This window comes from Leptodactylus fuscus, chromosome 3 (genome assembly GCF_031893055.1).
Source record: "Leptodactylus fuscus isolate aLepFus1 chromosome 3, aLepFus1.hap2, whole genome shotgun sequence".
NCBI lineage: Eukaryota > Metazoa > Chordata > Amphibia > Anura > Leptodactylidae > Leptodactylus > Leptodactylus fuscus.
The window spans coordinates 142,480,387-142,505,709 of NC_134267.1; the positions used below are offsets into that span (position 1 = coordinate 142,480,387).

Sequence of the window (25,323 nt, forward strand, 5' to 3'; positions counted from 1 at the left end):
CTGCTGTGGCCCGATCTTATACTCCGCCTCCTCCGGCAGAACCAGCGTTGATTGGCCGAATGCTGTACTCTGTATGGCATTCGGCCAATCAACGCTGGTCAATGCATTCCTATGGGAAAAAGTCAGCTCCTGCATATCTCAAGCTGACAGGGATCCTGACGGGATAGAGCCCCAAAGAGCTGTGTTAGTAAGATTCCCACCTAAATAAAGGCAAAAAAAGTGCCAGGGAGGGGAATCGAATTTTTAGTGAGTTTGCCACATGGTGTTCGACTCGAATCGAACATCTCGAACAGCCTGATATCCGATCGAACATGTACTCGGTCGAACGCTGTTCGCTCATCTCTAGTATCAACCCATGGTCTCAGTTCACCTTTGTTAGTCCTTGAGTAACCATTGTAAGTGGGCATTTGTGCCAGTTATTTTCTGCATGACCTCCAGCTATTTGTATTTCCTAGTGCATATTAAACATGGGCACAAAAGCCGGTTCAGTTCTTTGACCCGTTTTTTTTGTAATAGCTTTTATAACTATTCCTTTCCTATCACACTATTGTTAAAATGTTGCATAAACACTATATGTGTTTTATATGTAAACTTTTCCAGATATTCCTGACAATGAATAGCTAAGAGGGTTAGGGACATTGAAAACTAAATGCTAAGGACATCCAAGAAAATGCAAGGACAAGAGGGACAAAGACATAAGGCTTAGTGAGATGGGAGGAACAACATACATGCCTGAATCACACATCCAAGTAATAGGAATTGATGAGCAAATTAGAAGAGAACTGAAAAATCCGCTGTGGCCTGAGATTTCAGTGTCTGCCAGTCCCCATATAATAAATTATCTGAGAAGACACTGCTGAAGTTGTAGATCTTATGACTTTTTTTTGCTACATGTTAAGGCTCCATGCACACAGTTATGTGCTGTGTCAGTGTGCTAGTTTTTTCACTTTTTTTCACGGCTAGCACACTGACTGATTATGTTCTAATGTAATGACTAGGGGTTAACTCTATCAATAGTAAATTGAATAATTTTTTGCTATTAGGACGTCTTTAGAATTAGCTGTGAGTAATTCTTTGCTATAATTTTGGGCATGAATGACTGCAGAATACATGCAAAAACTATATAGTCCAATTCTGCACTATAGTCTATTGCGTTTCTATGGCTGCCCCTTAACAATTAATATTGTAAGTTGAAAATATTGTATCTTAAACCCTTAACTCTATAGAAAAATTTGTAACTGATTCTGTAGTGTCATCCAAAAATAGGATAAAATGAAGAAAAAATAATAGCTGATAACTGACACATTTTAAGTCTTTACATATAAAGGTCTGGCATCCCCAACTTGGTCTCCACCACTTTTGTAAAATGGATGCAGAAGGAACAATGTGAAGCATCTTTGTCATCGGAAAAAGCAGTGCACTGTGTTAACACCGACCTAAATCAGATAACTGGTGTAGAAGTGTCAGTAATTTCTCCCTATATTTATTTAAGTTACATTAATAATAAGGAGTGGTGCTTGTCAACAAAGGGTAGGCTTGACATCCATCAATGCAACAAAATTGTAGCGCGAAGCAAGCTAATTAATATCTGGTATAAACTTAGGCTAGACAGTCTAAAGATGCTCCAGCACTGGCCACTATGATAAATCTGTCTAGGTGGCCATACACATTATATGTGTATTGTCAAAGCTGTCAATTCCAACAAGCTTGGCCACCATCTTTTGTATATGGGGCCTACCGACTTCCTTGACAGCAGATGTCGAGTTTGATAAAGTTCAAACAGTAATATTTCAAGTGCCCAAACAATTTTGTCCCTAGGGCTATAGGCCACTGCCTGGTTAGCAGAAATATTCAGTCAAGAGTGCATGTGTGGGGGTGTCAGTTAAGATTTCTGTCTTCCAAATCAGCATTTGGCTGACAGCTGTATGTATGGGCTGCTCTGCTTTACACTGAATCTTAGACAGTATAAGTAAATCAGCCCCATTATATATTGAATTCACATAGCTGTGCGATATGTTGCTTTTCCGCACTTATATTTTACTTTATTCTCTTGGTTACTACTGTGAGCGCAATCCGTTCTAAATATTACCCTATTGAAGTCCAAATGAGTACAACTGGTATATGAGCCGGCTCAGAGAATCACACAGTCATAAGGTGCAGTTATGTGACCAGTATGGATTCTGGTTTCTGGTCTGTAATGACATATATTTGAGATTTTTATACATTGTAGACGTGGTTATAAATCGCAAAGACAAATAGTAGGTGCGATTAATATAACTAACATAACATGATTGGGTATAACGTTGTAACATAACTCTTAGCACATAACTATTGGGTAAGGCACAAAAGAAGTTTCATCCCAATATAGATAACAGTTTTCTGCATAGGAGGATGAGCTCTGGGCAGTGCCCGAGAAAGGAATGTAAGATGGAAACTGGACACAAGCTGGCATACTACAAACTACTAACGCTAAGTTCACACTAGCACCAGGCTCTCCACAGAGACCTGTACCTTTAAAACAGAAGTTATACATGGAGCCCAGCAATGATTATAATGGCTTCCACCGGGTGTCCTCCATTCTGAGACTGAAAGCAACGGAAAAAAAGTCTGATTGCGTCCGACTTTCAGCAGTCTCTGTGATGAAAAGACTTCTATGCAGATGTTACCCCAGCCTGAAATCTGTTTATTTGAGGCTGTTTTGCAGCCTCCTGTCTGTTATGCGGCCTTATGGTAACATGCACTATGTTACGTATTGTAATTTCATTATTCATTTTTAGTTGCTTTTTCTTTTCTTTTTTTACAGTCTGTTGTGTACACTCACAGCGGATTTTACTGTCTCGTATTGGAGAGGACTGGATTTTCCTGATTTTGCTGGGTTTGTTGATGGCTTTGGTGAGCTGGGTCATGGATTTTACAATTGCTGTGTGTTTACAAGGTAAGGAAGAATAAAAAATGTATTTATTTCATAGCATTCTACCTTTTACGTAATCTTTTTCATTCGTTAGGATCCTTTCAGGCTGTGTGTTGTCTGATAGCAATGGCCTTTGTACAGTCCAAATCTGGCAGACTGCACAAAGACCAAATAAAATCAATGGGGCCATAACTATATACCCCTGGTCCTCACGATAAAACGTCAGAGAATGATTGATCCATAAGAAAAGGGCATTCAGTGTGCAGTGTGTTCATGGAGCAGTGCCTATTAATGGATGCAAAAAAAAAAAAAAATGGAGTCGCTGGAGGTGGTGAAAGGTCATGTTTTGAAAGTCAGATCTAGGCTAAGGCCCCACAGGCCGTAAACGCAGTGATAAAGCGCTGCGGGAAGAACCGCTGCGTGATCGCATTGCGGTTCTTTCCGCAGCGCTTTGAAGAGTAAGTTCACAGAGTTTTCCTCTGCGGACTTTCTCTTAACATTATATCTACGGGAAAGCCGCCGGCATTTCCGTAGATATAATTGGCATGCTGTGATTTGCAAAGCCACAACAGCTTTGCAAATCGCAGCGTATCCGCCCTGCGACCTTTTCCGCAAAGTGGGGATGGGATTCGCATAAATCCCATCCACTTTGCCTGCACTGTACAACGACGCAATTTTTCCCACAGCGTCTCCACTGCGCGCAAATCGCGGTGTTTATGTCCCATGGGCCCCGGCCCTAGCTGGCATAGATGTGCACTATAATTACACCATTTTGTGGTGTAGATTATAGTCCTTAGGGGGCCCATAAGCACTGGCATCAGTATTAAAATTGCAGCTTCCATCCTGCCCATAAGCCAAGGAGACCCACACTAAGGTTGATTAAACTCCTTAGCACCCTTAACCATCAGTATCAAGAATTCACTGTAGGGATGAGGCAGGGGGCCCTGGACCTGGATTGCACTGGGGCCCATAAGACTTTAGTTACGCCACTGTCTCTTCATAATAAGTTTAGAGCGTATGGAGATCACAGAGAGGCACTTAAAGATCCACTGTATAAAAGTTATCTTTTTATTACTAAGATAACCCGTCTTCTGAATGGCCACAATGCATTTCATTAGGATGAACTATTTGCCGGAGTCCTTGACACCAGACCCCGTTGCTGTGGCTTAAATACATTGCAATCCATATTGTTCATATTCATAGTAAGCCACATTCCTCTCACATTCAACACCATTTACATGCAATCATGTGCACACTACATAAAGAGGGCAACCAACGTCCCCACCATATACAACGTTCCAAATTGGGTATATTTTGGGACTAGTGAGGGTAGCTGAAGAGTGGGCATCTATAGACTGCTGCATGCAAACTGATGTAGCCTGTTATGTGAATTGGCTACCAGACAGCAGAGAAAGTGAGCAGCAGTAGAACGTCTGTTGTTTTTTCATAATATTGGATCATAACCCACATTATGTCCTAGCTTCCTTTTTTCTATTTTTGTAATCTTGCCTTTTTTCTTTCTACTCTTCATTTACAGCTCACAAATGGATGTACGGTGGTTTAGAGAGCAATGTTTTTCTGCAGTACTTGGCCTGGGTCACATATCCCGTTGTCCTCATCACTTTCTCGGCAGGATTCACACAGATTCTGGCACCTCAGGCTGTGGGTATGTGCAAACACCTCATGTGAACCCTTGTGTCACATATTGACAAGCACTCTGCAAGGTTTCTACTAAATTATTAGCAAAATTATAGCAAACTGAGGCTTTGATGTGCAGTTTTTCAACAATCTTTCAGAACCTGAGGTATGATTACTTGGTGATTTTACTGTAATAATAGACAGTCTTAACTTTTATGTTTCCCTTACCAGTCTGTATATTTTTAGAAAATATTTTGTAAAAATTTAGGTTTTCAGTACAGCAACAAAGTGACAACAATGGCTACCATTTTTATTTTACTTGAAAGGGTATTTTTGTATCTATTGTAAAAAAATAACCACTAGTCAAAAGCTTCTGGCCATTACTTCAGTGAGACCTTTCGCCTGGCATTTTTCTCACTCACCCCTGCTGGGCAATCTGACATTTTGCTGCGTATATCTGTACTACTATTATTATCTGAGTTTACAACTCGGCCCACTTAAGTCTTTTATTTAGGTTGACAATGTTTTATTATATAATCAAAACACCTTCTCTTCCTATACCATATTCCTGATTTATCTGCTATGCCATTGTCAGTAAATTCTTAAAGGGGTTGTCTGACTAAGTTTAATAGAGGCGTAAAGGCAGGATAAGGTAAAAGTTAAAAAAAAAAAAAAAAATGTAACTCACCTTATAAATGTCCCCCTTTCCAGCACTGGTAGCCTGGTCACGCTATTTCTGGTCCTTGCTGAGAGGGAAGGGGAGATGTCCTCATTTTGGTCATGTGATCACTGCATTTTGGGTACACATTAGTGCTGAGGCCAGTTATTATCTATAGCAGTCAAATAATGACAAACAGACATCATCATTTGCAGTACAGCAAGGATCAGAAATTGCATGGTTTGCCAGTGCTAAAATGGGGGACATTTAAAAGGTGAAGTTAGATATGCCCTTTTGGAAAGTGGTTGGATTGCCCCTTTAAGGGAACATTTTATTAAAGAGAAAACAAAAAAAACAACAAAAAAAAACAAAAAAACCAAGCAGTATCAGTGATAAATGATTACCAGATTATATACAGATATCCTCACAGATCAAGGTTCTCAAGTGCCTTGAAGGGACAACCAAGAGTTTGCCAAAGATCCAAATGGAATTTTTTTTTCTTATCAGATGTTCCCCGGTCACTTGGCTGTAAAACAAGCAAAGGGAGCCTTCACACGGAATAAACGTGCATGTATTTTTGCAAAATACACGTGTAAAAATACACGTGTAAAAATAAGACTCCCATTGACTTCAATGATATTTTACAGACGTATTTTTACATGAAGTCAATGGGAGTCTTACTTTTACACGTGTATTTTGCAAAAATACAAGCGCATTTACTCTGTGTGAAGGCTCCCTAAGTGCTTTTCATGTTATCACTGGTATAGCTCAATATAGCCTCTTCATGATAACTTTTATTTGTTGAATCACAGGCTCTGGCATACCGGAAATGAAGACTATCCTACGTGGAGTGGTGCTCAAAGAATACCTTACACTTAAAACTTTTATTGCCAAAGTCATTGGACTAACTTGTGCCCTTGGTAGTGGAATGCCATTAGGAAAGGAAGTAAGTAGGGAATTCTTTTAAGTTAATTTGGAAAATGTGCCCATTTTATACAGTGATGTTTGTGTAGTGCGTTTTTGTAATGGTCACATCAGTGCCTTAAAGTATATCTCAGATTATAGAGCCCCTTTTCAGATGTAATATATCTTATTAAACAAATAGGTTTCCTGATCCACTTATTAGGCTACTCTCCATCTTCCTTTCAATCAAACTATTATCTGTATACAAACCTACTTCATACTTAGCCTCACACACAGAAGTCTATGCAGAGGGGAGGGGAGAGGAGGAACATAAGACTGAGTCTGATGATGACGAATCTCAGCACTAGGGTTGTCACTGTGCTAAGGAGATTTGACTCTTCTGTTAATCCTTTAACCTACTGAATTAACATATACACATATTATTATAGGTTCACACTAGCGTTCGGGTTTCCATCCTTCACGTCGAAGACAGAAACTAGTAGTTACATGCTGAAACCCATGGACCCCATAGACTACTGCTGGGTTTTTGCCAATTTTATACTGAAAACAGTGGAGAGAAAAGTCCTCCTTGCAGGACTTTACTATTCACCGACTTGAAGTGTATTCTTTGAAGGACTCTTGTACGGAGACTGCAGTGCTAATGTGAATCTATCATATGTGTATAACAATTGTTCAATCTGAAAAATACAATTCCACCTAAGTGAATTATTGTAAAATGTTCAATATTTTTCCTTGTATTCCCTGTAAAAGATATTTTCCACTGTAAATAATCTTTACATTTTAATGAAAAATAAATGTATCAATTTGAGACTCATGTGACTAGTACATGAATGTTAATGCAACATGATGAGTGTCTGAGAGCTGATTTTATCTCCATTTTATGTATAGTATAAGAAGGAGATAAAATGTATAGTGTGTAGGAACCAGTGGGCCTTACACATGACAGATAAATACCTCTGCTAATACCAACACATGGCACACCAATGACGCATGCAGAATCCTGAAATAGGATTACCTGCGAAAGTCATTGAAAATAGCATTTATTTGTTTGAAGCAAATATGTTTCAGTCAGCAATGTGCCAGCGTAGCACATGCAGTCAAATTATGTATCAGTGAATGAATAGAAGCTGACATTTCTCCTTCTCATCTCCTCAGGGTCCGTTTGTGCATGTTGCCAGTATGTGCGCTGCTCTGCTCAGCAAGTTCATGTCGCTCTTTGGAGGAATATACGAGGTGAGTACATAAGGTGACGCTCCCCAGTGGCTTTTTTTCTGCTCTTGTGGAAGAGTATCTCTCCAGTGAATTTTGACTGTCTTTCTGGATATGAGGAAGCAGACGTGGGCTATTACATGCACTAGGTGGAATTTCCCACTACCTGTTTGTCACATTGCAAGGCAATTTCACTTGGCTTTCACATTTTCCATAACTGGAAGATCCTACAAAGAAAATAAATCTGCAGAAAAATCAGTGGATTTTATTAGTAATGTACATTTTCCAAGGCATAACTTGGAAGCATTATGCCAGAGCTACATGATCGATCCTATTGATGTCATTGCATGTAGCAGCCAATGGAATTGATGTCACTTACAGTAGCTAATGCATTGGCAGCTCATTAGGGTTCATTTGCCAAGCCAAGCATTACTAATAGGTAAATTGCCTTTTGGGGATTATTGGAGTCTCCTGTGACCCTGTCTTGTTTATCGCTTACAGTTCAATCACTATTTACTACGATAGTGTTTATGCAGCAGAATTAACAACAGCTTCTCAGGCTACTATATCTGCAGGACATCCTGTTATGACATTAAAGGGATTGTGTCTCCACAAAATAACTTTCTTTAAATTAAGTTGTATCTTAAACATATTTTCAAAAACTTTTTTCTGAGTCTTTAAACAAAACCCCCCTGAAATTCTGACTCAATTCTAACTCTAACAATTAAGCCAGATAATATGCTGTGTCAACTTGTTTTCTGTAAATTTATTTGCAGCATTTACTTTACATATCAGCACAATGATCACCAAAGGTATTATGTATTGGTAGATAAGATGCAGAATCCACCAGCTACAATAGGTGATTTCACAGTTCATCTACTCCCCTCGATACACAATGACCTCTGCATAGGTCACAGAGTATCAGTAGGGTCTCTCCAGGCCATTGATCTGTTGCTCTGGTGCATCTCCAAGAAACAGGAAGTGACAGATTATTGTAGATTTAGCAGCAATTGGAATAGAACGATTTTTAGGATTTTTTTTTTTAATATAGATAATAACATGAAAAGTTAAGAAGCACATCACCCAAAATTCTTAAATTCTTATGGTTAACATTAAAACATGATGTAAACGATAGGACATTTTCTGGCGACACATTTGCTGTAAGTTCTCCTGCTTGCACCATTGCATTAAGTATGCTGCAGATTGTAATGTATTGGCAGTGGCATTTCATGTAAAGCGATGTGGAATATGTTTCCACCATTCATGTAAGAAAAATAAATGAATGAGTAAATGATGCATGTCAACACTTACCCCTTGTTCACACCTACCTTTGGTAATCCATTCAGGGAGTCCGCATGAGGACCCCGAACGGACTACTGAATGCATTTGCAAGACTATAATGGGGTCCATGTGCTTGCCACGCGCTGCCCTCACGAATCATGCGGACAGGAAAGTAGATCGTGAACTACTTTCCTGTCTGAATGTTCCCTGGGGAGATCTGGCGGCAAGCACACAGACCCCATTCTAGTCTATGGGGATCCGTGTGCTTTCTCTGGCACACCGCTTGCAAATGCGTTCAGTAGTCCATTCGGGGAGTCCCCATGTGGACTCCCACGAACGGAATACCAATGTAGATGTGAACAAAGGGTGAGTTTGCAACTCCTCCAGCTATACATGATAAATTACTAAATTCATTGTAATTATATATTTTTATGTGATTAGATTGTGACATACACAAGATAAAATCTGTCTACATACATGTACATTGTACTACATTAGTAGTGATGGATTATGATGGACATTAAGCATCCGTTATTTTTTAACATTAATGTCTATGGCTAACAGACAGTTGTCCGTTATACTGTCCATAATTACTGTCCATTTTTTTTTCTGTGCATGCTCACTATAAAAAGCAAAAAACAGGCACCAAAACAGACAATAACAGCCAATAACTGTGATGCTAATTGTCCGTTTTTTTTTGTTTGTTTTGTTTTTAACTGATCCATTAAATAGATCAGTTAAAAAAAACACGACACATTAACATCAGTTAGGGTCTGTTATGATAGGTGTCCGTTTTTTCTTTTTTAGCAAACCCTATCAAAACAGACATCCAGCAGTAGTGTGAACTCTCCATTATCTGTTTTTCTCAGAAGAAGGCTGATTTAAAGTCTAATACTGCTGACAGTAATAACAGTAATAGTAACAATAATATTTCTTACTTGGTAGAATGAGTCACGCAATATCGAGATGCTGGCTGCAGCTTGTGCTGTTGGAGTTGGATGCTGCTTTGCTGCCCCTATTGGAGGTAAGTGGGTCGAGTGACTCAGATTCATAAGGATCTGGGGGAAGAGAAAAGTGTGGGAAGGCTTTTAAAAATGTAAATGAATTGTGGGTGAGAAATCCATCAGTGACAAGGGAAGGCTGCGTGTAGCATACACTCACCGGCCACTTTATTAGGTACACCTGTCCAACTGCTCGTTAACACTTAATTTCTAATCAGCCAATCACATGGCGGCAACTCAGTGCATTTAGGCATGTAGACATGGTCAAGACAATCTCCTGCCGTTCAAACCGAGCATCAGTATGGGGAAGAAAGGTGATTTGAGTGCCTTTGAACGTGGCATGGTTGTTGGTGCCAGAAGGGCTGGTCTGAGTATTTCAGAAACTGCTGATCTACTGGGATTTTCACGCACAACCATCTCTAGGGTTTACAGAGAATGGTCCGAAAAAGAAAAAACATCCAGTGAGTGGCAGTTCTGTGGGCGGAAATGCGTTGTTGATGCCAGAGGTCAGAGGAGAATGGCCAGACTGGTTCGAGCTGATAGAAAGGCAACAGTGACTCAAATAGCCACCCGTTACAACCAAGGTAGCCAGAAGAGCATCTCTGAACGCACAGTACGTCGAACTTTGAGGCAGATGGGCTACAGCAGCAGAAGACCACACCGGGTGCCACTCCTTTCAGCTAAGAACAGGAAACTGAGGCTACAATTTGCACAAGCTCATCGAAATTGGACAATTGAAGATTGGAAAAACGTTGCCTGGTCTGATGAGTCTCGATTTCTGCTGCGACATTCGGATGGTAGGGTCAGAATTTGGCGTCAACAACATGAAAGCATGGATCCATCCTGCCTTGTATCAACGGTTCAGGCTGGTGGTGGTGGTGTCATGGTGTGGGGAATATTTTCTTGCCACTCTTTGGGCCCCTTGGTACCAATTGAGCATCGTTGCAACGCCAAAGCCTACCTGAGTATTGTTGCTGACCATGTCCATCCCTTTATGACCACAATGTACCCAACATCTGATGGCTACTTTCAGCAGGATAATGCGCCATGTCATAAAGCTGGAATCATCTCAGACTGGTTTCTTGAACATGACAATGAGTTCACTGTACTCCAATGGCCTCCACAGTCACCAGATCTCAATCCAATACAGCATCTTTGGGATGTGGTGGAACGGGAGATTCGCATCATGGATGTGCAGCCGACAAATCTGCGGCAACTGTGTGATGCCATCATGTCAATATGGACCAAAATCTCTGAGGAATGCTTCCAGCACCTTGTTGAATCTATGCCACGAAGAATTGAGGCAGTTCTGAAGGCAAAAGGGGGTCCAACCCGTTACTAGCATGGTGTACCTAATAAAGTGGCCGGTGAGTGTATGTGTGACATTTACCTAATTCTATAGTTATGTAAAGATAACAAGGAAAAAAGACATTGATGGACTTGTAGTTTAACCATAAATTCATTTCCCTTTGCATTAGGATGTCAAGTGAGCATAAGATTATCCTAATAAATATTACTTAAAATACTGGAAACAATATAATGGACAGATTTATTAATACTGTCTACAATAAAAATCATATTAAACTAGAGGAGACGGAGGCACTGTGCCAAATGAATCACAGTGGGGCAGGTTATGTAATAGATTTAGCACATCTTGAGAGACGGTAGACATTTTTTCCTCACACCAACGTTTCATTGTACCAAAATTGTAGTGCACATTATTAATGAATTTGGAAGATTTAGGCTAAGGCCCCAACGTTGCAGAAATACTGCAGAAAAAACACTGCATTTTACAGTACCAGCAAAGTGAATGAGATTCTAGAAAAATCAATCCACACATCACGAGACACAAAACATTGCAGAAAATCTGTGTTATCAAAAACACAGCATGTCAATTTTATCTTTATCCTTACATTTAATCCTTATAGATTTAATAAGGGAAGAAAACTAGAGATAAATATAAAGACAAAATGCTGTGGGGAAAAAATTGTGATGCACTTATGCTGTAGTTTTTTTTTCCACAGCATTTTTTACCTGCATTCCACAATGTGGGGCTTTAAGTGTGCACCGTTGTGTTCACCTCATGACCATGGACTGATTTTTATCCACTTTGAGTAAGCAGAATGAATGACAACAAGCAGAATGCTAGAAAACCATGAGGAATTTATACAGAAAGTATATTGGAAAATTGTACAACTTTTTATTCTACAAACAATTCAATTTGTTTCTCAATATTGCTCTGATAGTGGACGATACCTGAAAATCAATGTCACATAGTCATGCCCACACTTGTGTGTCTTACAATATGCAGCATGTGTACAAAACACTTAAATCTGACACACAGGATGGTCCCCAATGTAGTGGTGCAATAAGTTTTGCCATAGTAAATGACCCTTTTGGTGATGGTGACTAATTCCTTCTCTCACTCTTTCTAATCTAGGGGTCCTGTTTAGCATTGAGGTAACCTCCACATTTTTTGCTGTCAGAAATTACTGGCGTGGTTTCTTTGCTGCAACCTTTAGTGCTTTTATATTTCGAGTCCTTGCCGTATGGAACAAAGATGAAGGTAAAAATTGTCAATAAGGGGATGGTATTGGGGTTAAAACCTTATCCAGTTGTATGCAAAGTACTAAAAAAATAACCTAGATACAGAAATTTCAAATTACTATTTGACAGTATATTTTACATTAAAGCACAACTCGAATACAAAAAAAAATGCAAATTACAAAAAAGTTAAAAACAAGCAATATTAAAAAGTAAAAGCAGCATTGTATGACATCTATTCATGATCCCATCTGATTTCCTCTGCACAGTGTTGTTCGTGTCAGATTATGCAGCTCTTCTTTCACCAATCTGACATGCACGAGCTGCCTAGAACTGAGGTTTCTTGTCTGCTTCACTCAGCATGCTGGGATAGATCTCTTCCAATGAAGCTCTGCTCAGGGCTTTAAAAAATAAAAATAACACAGAAAAATATAAAAAACAAAAAAACTTTGCAAGTCTTCAGTAGGTGATACCTTTTTTAATGGCTAACTCATAATGATGACAGAATATGACGTTTCGAAGCTTTCCTCTGAGCTTCTTCTTCAGATATAACTAAAGAACACTCTGTAGAGGCTGCATATTTATGTACAACAGGACACAGGGCTAGAATTACAGGAGGGAGGGGGGAAGAGGCTTATTACTATATACTTATAACAACAAACAATCAATTGCCAGATCCCTCAGTTCTTATCTTAATGGCTGTCTTAATGATGTGTATAAAAAGGCATAAACCCACGTGAGATGTTCATCCCATTGTCCAACGTCTAGAATAGGGTCATGGCCTTGTACTCATAAATCAGTCGCTGTTTCCTTGATTTAAAGTTCCCTTTTAAGATCAAGATTTTCATGTCATTGGTGATATTATGATCTTCCTGGCAAAAATGACTTGGCACGGGAACATCAGTTCTCTGTTGTTTGATTGTATGGCGATGTGAATTAATTCTCATTCGGAGTTTCTGACCAGTCTCTCCAACATACAGATTTTCAGTGGAACATTTGGTGCAAATGATCAAATACACCACATTAGGTGTGTTACAGGTAAACGTACCTGGGATTTGATATTCCCTGTTAGAGTTTGGTATCTCTATCTTGTCAGTGGTCAGTATGTGCGGGCAGGTTTTGCACCTCTTCTGTCCACATGGAAATGTTCCTTTGTTAGTTGGAGGTGACAGTGAGCTGCTAATAATCATATTCCTGAGGTTTGGTGGCTGTCTGTAGCATAGGAGAGGGGGGTCAGAAAATATGGATTTTAGACGATTGTCTTTTTGCAGTAGTGGATGTAATTTGCGTGTGATTCCTCTCAGCGTCTCCAGGTGGGGGTTGTATGTGACAACCAGGGGTACCCGAGTGTTCTCCTGTTTGGTATTGTATTTTAATAACTCCGATCTTGGTATCCTGGTGGCTCTGGTGATTTGGTTATCAACTGTTCTTGGATGGTAACCCTGCCTCAAGAATGTGTTTTTGAGGCCCCCAAGGTGTTCGTCCCTATCTGCAGGGTTTGAACATATGCGATGGTATCTGATGGCCTGGCTGTATACAATGGAGTTCTTTATGTGTTTAGGATGAAAACTATCCCATCTTAGGTACGTAGGGCGGTCAATTGGTTTCCGATACAGCGATGTCTCAATTTTGTTGTCCTGTATCTTGATGACTGCATCCAGGAAGTTTATTTCGGAGAAGGAGTGATTGAGCGTCAGGTTGATGGTGGGATGGAACTGGTTGAACTGTTCATGGAAGGTTTTCAGCTGTTCCTCAGACCCGGTCCAAATGATTAGGATATCATCAATGAAGCGATAGTAGGCCCGAGGTCTAATGGTGCAGGTGGATAGGAAGTCACTCTCAAGCTTGGCCATGAAGAGATTAGCGTACTGTGGCGCCATTTTGCTCCCCATTGCGGTGCCGGTCCGTTGTAAATAGATGCAGTCACCAAAGGAGAAGTAATTGTGAGTGAGGATGAATTTTGTCAGTTTCACCACCGATTCAGCGTTCATACCTCGCTTTTCCATGAAAAACTGGCAGGCATTTATACCGTCCTGGTGTGGGATGTTGGAGTACAGGGATTCTACATCCATGGTGGCCAGGATGGTTCCATCTGGAAGGGGACCTATAGTGGATAGTTTGTTTAATAGGTCTGTAGTATCCTGTAGGTAGCTGGCTGTATCCTTCACTAGGGGTTTCAGAGTGCCCTCCACCCATCCAGAGATTTGTTCAGTGAGAGTCCCAACACATGAGATGATCGGTCTCCCTGGGTTCCCAGGTTTGTGCAGTTTTGGAAGCATATAAAAAGTCCCTGTCCTAGGGCTTGCCGGTATGAGGCTGCTTAGGCTTATTGCTCCATCAGATAGGCCGGAGATAACCTTTTTTAGTTTTTTGGAGTACTCCACTGTGGGGTCTGAATCCAACTTGGAGTAGTAGTGTGTGTCATTCAGCTGTCTGTGTGCCTCCTGTATGTAGTCTGATGTGTTCATCATGACTATAGCGCCACCCTTGTCCGCTGGTTTAATGATGATGTCGTTATTATTTCTAAGAGATTTTATAGCCCTTCTTTCCTGGGCGCTGATGTTAGATGGCAGTGCTTTATTTGTATCCAGTATAGTGGATTTGACCATGTGTCTGAAACAGTCTATGTAATTATCCAAATCAAAATTTCATCCAGTTGGAGGTGTCCAATCAGATGTCTCCTTTTTTGCTAAGATTGGAATCTCTGAAGGGGTAGGTTGAGTCTCCTCTGTGTCATCTATGTCATGAAAATATTCCCTCAGGCGCAGTCTCCTGAAAAAATCCTCCATGTCGCTGCACAGTTCAATTTTATCCATGGTTTTAGAAGGACAAAATGAGAGTCCCCTGGAGAGTACCCCAAATTCTGCTTTGGTGGGTTCATAGGTGGAGAGATTGATAACACAGTTCTGTGTTTCCAAATCCACATGTGAGTGGTCCCGGTTGTTGTTAGATATATATTTTGCTTTGTGTGTATTCTTGTAGAATCCTGTAGCAAGTCTCAGTCTGTGGAGTTTCTTTCGCTTATTGAGGATCAGAGATTTCTGCAGTTTCTCATAGTATTGTAGTAATGTTATCCTGGAGCTCTCCTCGATATTGTTCCATTTTGTTTTAATCTCCATTTGGATTTTACTCTTGATGCTGTAGAAGTGATGTATGAGGTGATTCCGCAGTCTCTCTGAAGTTCTATAACACAAGTTTTGTGCATAGTGAGTATTATAGGTAGATGCGATGGGGTTTGTGAGCCTGAGTCCTTTAGGAATTAATTTCTCTTTTCTGCAATTAGATAGGAAAAAGATGTCGCTGTCCAGCTGTGCCCGTTTCTTCAGAAGTGTTTTCAGGTCCTTAAATTTCCGGTAGATTCTGGTATCCTCCATTTGGTAAAAGGAAAATGTTTGTTTTGGTACCGTGTTAGCCAGTGGTTATAAAATATAAAAAAACAAAAAAAACTTTGCAAGTCTTCAGTAGGTGATACCTTTTTTAATGGCTAACTCATAATGATGACAGAATATGACGTTTCGAAGCTTTCCTCTGAGCTTCTTCTTCAGATATAACTAAAGAACACTCTGTAGAGGCTGCATATTTATGTACAACAGGACACAGGGCTAGAATTACAGGAGGGAGGGGGGAAGAGGCTTATTACTATATACTTATAACAACAAACAATCAATTGCCAGATCCCTCAGTTCTTATCTTAATGGCTGTCTTAATGATGTGTATAAAAAGACATAAACCCACGTGAGATGTTCATCCCATTGTCCAACGTCTGGAATAGGGTCATGGCCTTGTACTCATAAATCAGTCGCTGTTTCCTTGATTTAAAGTTCCCTTTTAAGATCAAGATTTTCATGTCATTGGTGATATTATGATCTTCCTGGCAAAAATGACTTGGCACGGGAACATCAGTTCTCTGTTGTTTGATTGTATGGCGATGTGAATTAATTCTCATTCGGAGTTTCTGACCAGTCTCTCCAACATACAGATTTTCAGTGGAACATTTGGTGCAAATGATCAAATACACCACATTAGGTGTGTTACAGGTGAACGTACCTGGGATTTGATATTCCCTGTTAGAGTTTGGTATCTCTATCTTGTCAGTGGTCAGTATGTGCGGGCAGGTTTTGCACCTCTTCTGTCCACATGGAAATGTTCCTTTGTTAGTTGGAGGTGACAGTGAGCTGCTAATAATCATATTCCTGAGGTTTGGTGGCTGTCTGTAGCATAGGAGAGGGGGGTCAGAAAATCTTGATCTTAAAAGGGAACTTTAAATCAAGGAAACAGCGACTGATTTATGAGTACAAGGCCATGACCCTATTCCAGACGTTGGACAATGGGATGAACATCTCACGTGGGTTTATGTCTTTTTATACACATCATTAAGACAGCCATTAAGATAAGAACTGAGGGATCTGGCAATTGATTGTTTGTTGTTATAAGTATATAGTAATAAGCCTCTTCCCCCCTCCCTCCTGTAATTCTAGCCCTGTGTCCTGTTGTACATAAATATGCAGCCTCTACAGAGTGTTCTTTAGTTATATCTGAAGAAGAAGCTCAGAGGAAAGCTTCGAAACGTCATATTCTGTCATCATTATGAGTTAGCCATTAAAAAAGGTATCACCTACTGAAGACTTGCAAAGTTTTTTTTGTTTTTTATATTTTATAACCACTGGCTAACACGGTACCAAAACAAACATTTTTCTTTTTACAGAAAAATATGTCAGACTGAAGTTAAAACATGAATAAGGAATTCCATTACTTTACTTAGTAGCTATTGTCACAGAAATGGGGTATTGTTGGGGCAATAGATGCAATTGCTGGTATAACTGCAGATGCATTAGAACACGGTATATTTACATATGGCAGATTTGTTGAAGAAATTTCATCTACTGAAAATATGGTCTAATCATCTAAATATGGTTGTTTTTACATAAGCCAGTGTCTTTTGTAAGGCCCCATTCAGAAAGGACAGTTACAGGATGCACGACAGCAAGTTAATTTACCCTTTCAAACTCAGATGTGGTTGGAACTGTGTTTTTTAGGTCTTAATATGGTTTATTGAAGGTCAGCAACTAGAATAAACAATGGTTCTAAGCAACAGGCGATAGGTAATACATATGCCTTGGATGTCTGGTAGGTAAAACATAGAACACAGAGAGCACATGTGCAAGTTTGAGAGGCAAGCGGAGCACAGAACAAAATAAATGAGACCCTGCTGTACCAGCCAAGCATCAAGAACCTGCTGCAGGCAGGAGTAACAGGCATGGGATGAGTGGCATAATGTGGATCAACCCACTGGCATACTTAAGTAAATGTACCCAAATGCAAAGGCTCAGGGCCGATTTTTTTTTTGTAAGGCTGCATTCACATGGAGGTAAGTGGTGAGGAATTTGGTGTGGAATTTCAGCACTGAAAAAAGCCTCCCATTAACTTCAATGTGTTCTTTTTCTGGCAGCAGAAAAAGGAACCCATTGAAGTCAATCGGAGGCTTTTTTCAGCGCAGAAGTTCCACATCAAATTCAGCGCCATTTTCCTCTGTGTGAATGGACCCTAATAGAAGTAACAGGGCAGTTGGAAGTGAGTTGTGAGGCATAAAAACAGAATATAATATACTGGATATAATCAGGAGGTAAGCCTACAGACAAAGACCTTGTTCACACAGCCATGTTTGTGAAAAAACTGATCATTGTTTTTATCTGTGAGTGTCCATTTTTCAATATTCTGGGTGTCTGTAATTTCCCATCTGTTTTAAAAAAAAATCAATTTTCAGATTGTCTCCTAGCAACATCCATGAAAAATATGCAGCACACAGAATGGGTGTGTTCGGTCAGAAAAACTGACAAAAATAGGAATAGAAATCAATGGGTCCATGTGCTGTCTATGGAAACACTAAGTACATGGACCCTGAGAAATAGTGATGCATGAATAAGCCCTAGGTAGTAACGTGTGGATCTTTCTATTCAAACAGAGGTGACATAGCTGTTCGCTTACAAAGGGACTTTAAAAATGCTATAGTGACATGCTAAAAACTGCCTCCGGATGAAGGTCCTCCGAAATAAAGAATGGTCAATATTTCCATTAGATGTAGTTGAGGACTTATGCACTGTTATTTCACCACCAGTTCATATTGCGACTTCCCCATGATCATTTCCAAGTTTTTCTAAAAAAAAAAAATCTGGGCCAATCAAATTATAGTGTAAATGCGCACTAATAAACCTTCTAGCATATTCGTGACATGTGTGATTTTTGGGTTACTGATGACTATAATGAGATTTTGTGCAGACAGAGGCTAAGTAAATGAAAGATGTCTTATCACTAGTACTACAAAGCATTTTACTTTGATGAATTTATCTGTGACACCCTATGACAGGAGATAGCACTGCTGGCATAGTGCCCATGTTCTGACAAATTGTATATCTCAGTATTTACTCTTTCTAGTCTGCATTGTTGTAATATATCAGTGTGTGGTAGTTAATGACATAGTTGTCCCATTATTAATTGCCATAGACAAAGGATAGCTTGGGGTGAGCCTTCTTGATGAAACATTGATCTCACTGATGTTCATTCCAATCTGTCTTGTTATTTCTTCTTTCAGAGACGATCACTGCGTTGTTTAAAACCCGTTTTCGCCTGGACTTTCCTTTTGACCTTCAAGAACTTCCAGCATTTGCAGTAATCGGGTTAGTCCCAGTCATTTGACTAGTTAGCGTATTTAGAAGAGATAGACTTGAGATTTTAACTACAAAAGGTATATTTATGAATGACCATACAACATGTGGTCTTCCCCTTGAGTCATTCCAAACGCTATCTCCTCTTATGAGCCATGGTTCTGATACAGTTTATTCTTTCTTTTAACTAATCTGAGCAATTTTTTTCTCAGTTACTGTATTTCTTATTAAGATTATAACTGGAACACCTGTCCCCGCCTCGGGTCATCACCTCCAGCATCGGCAGCTCTTATCTTCTGTATACAGGTCCTCCGTCTGACATCACTAGTGTCCCATTTATGCTAGGTGATCACGTGGCAACCTGGAGACCTGTAAACTGAAGACTGTAGCTGCTGCCGCTGGTGAGAGAGGTCTGGGAAGAGGTGAATGAAGTTTTTTTTTATGTTTATGGGCCCCTCAGGAGCACAATTAAATAATAACAAAAAGAGTTAGACAACCCCTTTAATGCCTTATGGAGTCAATAGTGCAAAGGTCTGATATGGAAAGAGAGTACATTTGTTGCTCTTACGTAAAATGAAGCCCACTCTGTCTGTGAACAGCTGCATAAACAAAAGTGTTGTTGTATGTCCCATTCACCATTTTTTTGGGACAGACTGGAATGTGATCCAATCTGATCTGGCAAACATCCTAAATTGTCACACTTCCCACTTATTTCTCACCACCCATGAGCAGAAGAATTTACTCAGATGTTCATGTTGTTATCCTAAATGTCAATCTTGCAGATTTACAGATCTGGGTATGATCTCAAGCCAGTCGTGGACAATAATGTTTTAGTCTTTGCGTAGAGCTAATCTAAAAAGGTGTTCCCATCTTAGATATTTGGATATGTCTTCATTTCGATAGACCTGTGAATATGCCATACATTTCTGATAGATGTGGGTCCCACCTCCTAGAAGCACCTAAATTACATCATTATTCTGAAATTAAAACTTGGAGTTTGTTAAATAAGGTTTGAGATGCTGTTAGAAAATTGGGAGATATTAATGGCTCTATAAATTGCTCTCCTATCTGAGATAAACTGTATTTGTGCAGTTTTATCAATATGGAATGTCAAGACTTTTTAGGAAATGAAAGGCCTTATTTTGATATCACAATTGATGTAGAAGGGATCTTTTGTCTCATCTGAATATATTTGCACATTAATAAAGTTTCATTCAGTAATTTTTATGTTATATTCACATATATTATATACATGTGCAGGTAGAAACACAAAATTATTTTGAGCCTTTGTTTCTAAAACCTATGCTACATTTCTTAAGATGAGTAAGAATATGGCTGCAATCTGTTCACAATTAATATGGTTATGTTTCATATCTAACTGGAGTAAGATATATTTGTATCCTAATAAGCTTTTAGCATGTAATTCAAAAAGGCTTAACCAATATATGAATATGCACTGGACATATCTGATACCCAAAATTTGGTATAAAATCAATAGGAGAGAGGCAGATCAGTGCCTTAATTCCCGGGGAGCAATTGTTTACTGGATTCACCTTGTTAGGCATTGTCCAAAGTTTTCCGGAAATGGAAAGAAGTATTGCAATATATTGCAAAGTTATTTTCTACTATGCTAGTATCTGATTTGAGCTTATATTTTTGGTACTCTATCCAGTGAAGATTTGACCCAGTAAGGTGGGTAGGTTTTTGTAAATTTATGGCATGCTGATAAATTGCACATTTCTCATCCTGTCGGTTTTTGGAAAAGAGATTTTTTTAGAAAATGATCTTTGATGAATTTAGAATAGATACAGTAGGTCTAGAGGCAATGATAAATATGGGAAGATATCTGAAATACTTGGTATCACAGGCTAGATTCCTCCAATATGGGTAGATGTAATTATTGGTATATTTGTGTATATTGTTTGTATAAGCATTCACACCAGTCCAGTACTGCCTTCTATATGTCCTGCATGGGGTTGTTTCTGAGTCAGAGTGACAGTTACAGAGCAGAAATTCCTCTAGCCAAAGGGAAGATTTATTAAGCCCCACATTTTGTACTGGTCTGGGAAAATCCCTGCATTTTTGCCTGATTTATGATGATGTGTGTATCTGTCCCACCCCATAGCTGGTGTAGATTTCAGGCATCATTAACACCGTAAAACTGACATAAATGATGATACATCTGACATGGTCTGCTCCCAGTGCTTTTTTTAATGTTTTTAAATTCATGAAAGCGGCATGGGAAATATATTTGCCACATTGTGTGTAGTATATGGCAGCTTGGCTTCACTCATCAGGTCATGGAGAACTGGAAACTACTGATACAGAAATGGTGGTATTCTTCATGTGCACACATGAAGCTTATCCTGAGAAGTCAAATTTTATATGGCCGCTTGTTAGCATGTATCTTTGTTGAGACACTGAGCTTTTTTAAGACAAGTCCCATTTCTTGCAGTATCGCTAGTGGATTTGGAGGTGCACTGTTTGTCTACCTCAACCGCAAGATTGTGGAATGCATGAGGAAACAAAAAGCTATTAACAAATTTCTGATGAAAAAGTGAGTATTCCTAAAACCAAGGTCTTAGTCTTTTAACATGAATTCAATTACTGTTTTACACACAAAAATACATCCATGAACTGGGGGGGGGGGAGGGGGGGGGTTGTAAACCATGTTTGTACAGATATTGTGACCTCAGTGGCATACAACAATTACATTAAAAAAACATGAGAGAGAAATTAAAAAGAAAATACAATTTGTCAACTTATGTATTGATTCTGATAAAGTATTGGTGAGCCCAGGGCCGCCATCAGGAATTTTGGGGCCCCATACAGCCTAAGTGTCTGCCCCCCCCCCCCCCCCCGCTGCCGCCATTTTAAAACTACTTTATTTTGCGACATACCAATTCTGTATTACATTTACCTTTATTTAGCAGCTTTACAAGGCTTAATCAGGCCCCAGTTCCCTCTCCACAGTGCCGCACACCCGATGCCCCAACAATCCCCCTTCCCCCCCCCCCCCCCGTCCACCTTCTAACATCTTTCCACTGCCCCCTGTACCCATACCTCCCAACTTTTGAAGAACCAAAAGAGGGACAAAATGTGCGGCGCGCAAAATTTAGCCCCACGCACCATTATGTTGACTCCACCCATTCTCATTAATTTTTCATGTGCCCGCACACAGTATAATCCTCCTACAGTCACCCGTACATTATATGTCCCCCCTCTATCTCTCCCCCAGCTTCATATACACCCTTCATCTGCACCCAGTTTCATGTCTCCCACCCAATCTCTGCCCCCAGATTCATGTCCGCCCATCCATTTGTGCCCCGTTTCATGTTCCCCCCCTCCATCTCTGCCCCCAGTTTCATGTCCACTCCATCTCTACCCCCAGATTAATGCCCTCCATCTCTGCCCCCATATTCATGTCCCCTCCATCTCTGTCCCCATATTCACGTCCCCTCCATCTCTGCCCCCATTTTCATGTGCCTCCATCTCTGCCCCCATATTCATGTCCCCTCCATCTCTGCCCCATATTCATGTCCCCTCCATCTCTGCCCCCATATTCATGTCCCTCCATCTCTGCCCCCATTGTCATGCCGCCCTCTCCATCTCTGCCCCCATATTCATGTCCCCTCCATCTCTGCCCCATATTCATGTCCCTCCATCTCTGCCCCCATTGTCATGTCGTCCTCTCCATCTCTGCCCCCATATTCATGTCCCCTCCATCTCTGCCCCCATTGTCATGCCGTCCTCTCCATCTCTGCCCCCAGTGTCATGCTGTCCTCTCTCTGCCCCCAGTTTCACGTTCCACATTACACTGACTGACTTACCTTCTCCTTCGTTCCCTCGCAGCTCTCTGCGCGCCTCTCTCTCACTGGCGCACAGTTATAGACGCGATGTGACGTCATCACATCGCGTCTACAAGCCAGTAGCGGAGGCGGCGAAGTGAGGAGCTGACACAGGTCAGCTCCTCGCTTCAGCCGCATATGTGACAGCGAGAGAGGCGCGCAGTGGCGAAGCAAGGAGCTGACCTGTGTCAGCTCCTCGCTTCGCCGCCGGCTACTGGCTTGTAGACGCGATGGCTGAAGCGAGGAGCTGACCTGTGTCAGCTCCTGGCTTCGCCGCTGCCGCCGGCTACTGGCTTTTAGACGCGATGTGATCACATCGCGTCTACAAGCCAGTAGCAGCGGCGGCGAAGCGAGGAGCTGACACAGGTCAGCTCCTCGCTTCAGCTGCATATGTGTCAGGGAGAGAGGCGCGCAGCGGCGAAGCGAGGAGCTGACCTGTGTCAGCTCCTTGCTTCAGCCACGTATGTCTTCAACTCAGATCTGCGTCCTCTGGATGCAGATCTGAGTTGAAATAGGACATACACAATGACTGCTACGGGCGCCAGGGGGCCGGCACATGGTGGCGGGCCAAAACCGCCCCCCCCCCCCCATTTTTCAATTTGGCCGGGCCCCTGACGCCAGTACCAGTAGTACTGGCCTATCGGCGGCCCTGGGTGAGCCCCACTGAACTTACTGAACAGTCCTAACAATAACTAAATGTAACACATTAGAAATGGTAAAGGTACTATCACAAATTTTGTGACCATTATAAAATAAATGGAAAAAACACATTTTAAAACACCTGCATATTTTTATATGTAACACATTTTTACCGTGTTCTTTAGCTTTTAGTTTTCTTTTGTATATATTTGTTTTTCCTGGTGTTTTTAAAACTCCAAACATCAAAGTAACATCTAGCAGTAAGAAAAGCACAGTTAAGGAGTTGTATTAAGTGTTTCGTAAACATCCCCCCCCAAAAAAAAAAAACAGTCGCCCAAATGTCCACCGTCAGTATGTATATAAATACTATGCATTATTGTTATCAAAACCCCAGTCGCACCCCTGGTCCTTGATCAGCACCCACACTTTTCTGTTGAGGAGTCTATCTGGGAGACTTGGCTGCAATCCTCAAGTGACCATAGTGAAAAGGGGGGCTAATTCTATAACTCCAATTAACAACCCTGATTTTCTGTACATCGGCCATGTACAGTGAGACTGTAGACAGACAGTAAGACTGGTGAAACTGAACTCTCAACTGAAAATTCACAGAAGAACTCCTCCTGTGCAGTGTCAATGTAGTATAAGAAACAGATGGGATAGGGCTCATGTCACGGTTAAAAGCATGGAACTATCATGCATTATAAAAATGAATTCCTACTACAAATATGAACATTATGATAAATGGGATACAATAAACTTGATTCAAGTGGTATCTTATTGTTTTAGAAAATCTTTGTGTAGAGTTGAGTTGTAATGTCTATATACATATGGTTATTTATATTGTAAAAAACACTGTTGAACAGTTGTTATACAAGACATACGCATACATATCATCATTGTGCTTTAGGAAGAGCCACTGTTGTAGACAATGTGATTTGTAAACAATAAGTACTATCATTGAGATTATATCTGAGAAAGCAGGCCAAGGAAGAAAGAAAACAGTATTATAATGTTTCATAAGGTAAATGTATGTTTTTGTACCGTGTTAGCCAGTGGGTAGGAAATAAAAAAAAAAGTTGTTTTGTTATATAACCAATAACCTTCTTCTACCCTCCCTCCTAGAATTCTATTCCTATGTGTCCCTTGTACATAAGTATGCATCCTTCAGAAATTGATTTTAGATATACCTGAAGAAGAAGCCGAGAGCTTTGAAACATTGTAATCTACCATCATTATTAGTTAGCCATTAAAAAAAGGTGTCAACTACTGAAGACTCTCAAGTTTTTTGTTTTTTTATAATGTATCACTGAAATGCTTTTCCTGCCCCCACCCCCAAAGTCATTGACAGCTCATGTACTCCTTATTTTTCTTCCAGTCTGACATCACAAGACTGTATCATCAAGTTGGTGTTGTATATCATTCATAGTAACATAGCATTCTATAATGGCCATTGAAAGCAAACAGGAAAGAAACTCTATAAGTATAAGTAGTCTGGGTTCACATCTGTACTTGAACACCGTTAGGAGATTCTGCCCCCCATTCCATTTTAAATATGCATGCAGGACTTTTCTCTCCAAATTTTATGGGCGGTCCGTGGGTATCTACTTTTTAAGCAGATTGGATTTCCATTTTTCGGGTCCCCAAGTGGACCTGATGAACGGAAACCGGAGCGCAGGTAATATGGTTTATTTTGATTATAATTGAGAAAGACAAGACTGATTGGGGCTAGTTCACACAGACTTTTTTTGCAGAATCAAAATCTGCCTGCAAAATAGGCTCCCATTGACTTCAATGGGAGCCGCTCATTTTTTTCCACTAGCTAGCTAGCAGAAAAAAGAAGCGACATGCCCTATCTTGCCGCAGATTCCACTGTTCAAAACTCACTCCCGAGTAGGCCCATTCATTCGGACCTAATCAGGAGCAGGATGCTGCGATGGAATGCCGATGCACTGCACTAGCATTCCGTCGCAGCTAGCCGCGCGGAGAGTTCACACGGTGGAAAAGCTTT

At 40.5% G+C, this 25,323-nt stretch overlaps 1 protein-coding gene across 2 annotated transcripts in view; it reads left to right on the plus strand.

Moving 5' to 3' along the window:
* CLCN2 (chloride voltage-gated channel 2) overlaps positions 1 to 25,323 on the plus strand; it is a 109,615-nt gene that overhangs the window by 52,300 nt on the left and 31,992 nt on the right. For both annotated transcript variants that reach the window (XM_075268444.1, XM_075268445.1), the window contains exons 3-10: positions 2,804 to 2,935; positions 4,449 to 4,577; positions 6,020 to 6,153; positions 7,287 to 7,364; positions 9,567 to 9,645; positions 12,063 to 12,188; positions 18,756 to 18,840; positions 21,284 to 21,385. In XM_075268444.1, coding sequence (XP_075124545.1) covers positions 2,804 to 2,935; positions 4,449 to 4,577; positions 6,020 to 6,153; positions 7,287 to 7,364; positions 9,567 to 9,645; positions 12,063 to 12,188; positions 18,756 to 18,840; positions 21,284 to 21,385 — 865 coding nt within the window. The remainder of the gene's footprint in view (positions 1 to 2,803; positions 2,936 to 4,448; positions 4,578 to 6,019; positions 6,154 to 7,286; positions 7,365 to 9,566; positions 9,646 to 12,062; positions 12,189 to 18,755; positions 18,841 to 21,283; positions 21,386 to 25,323) is intronic.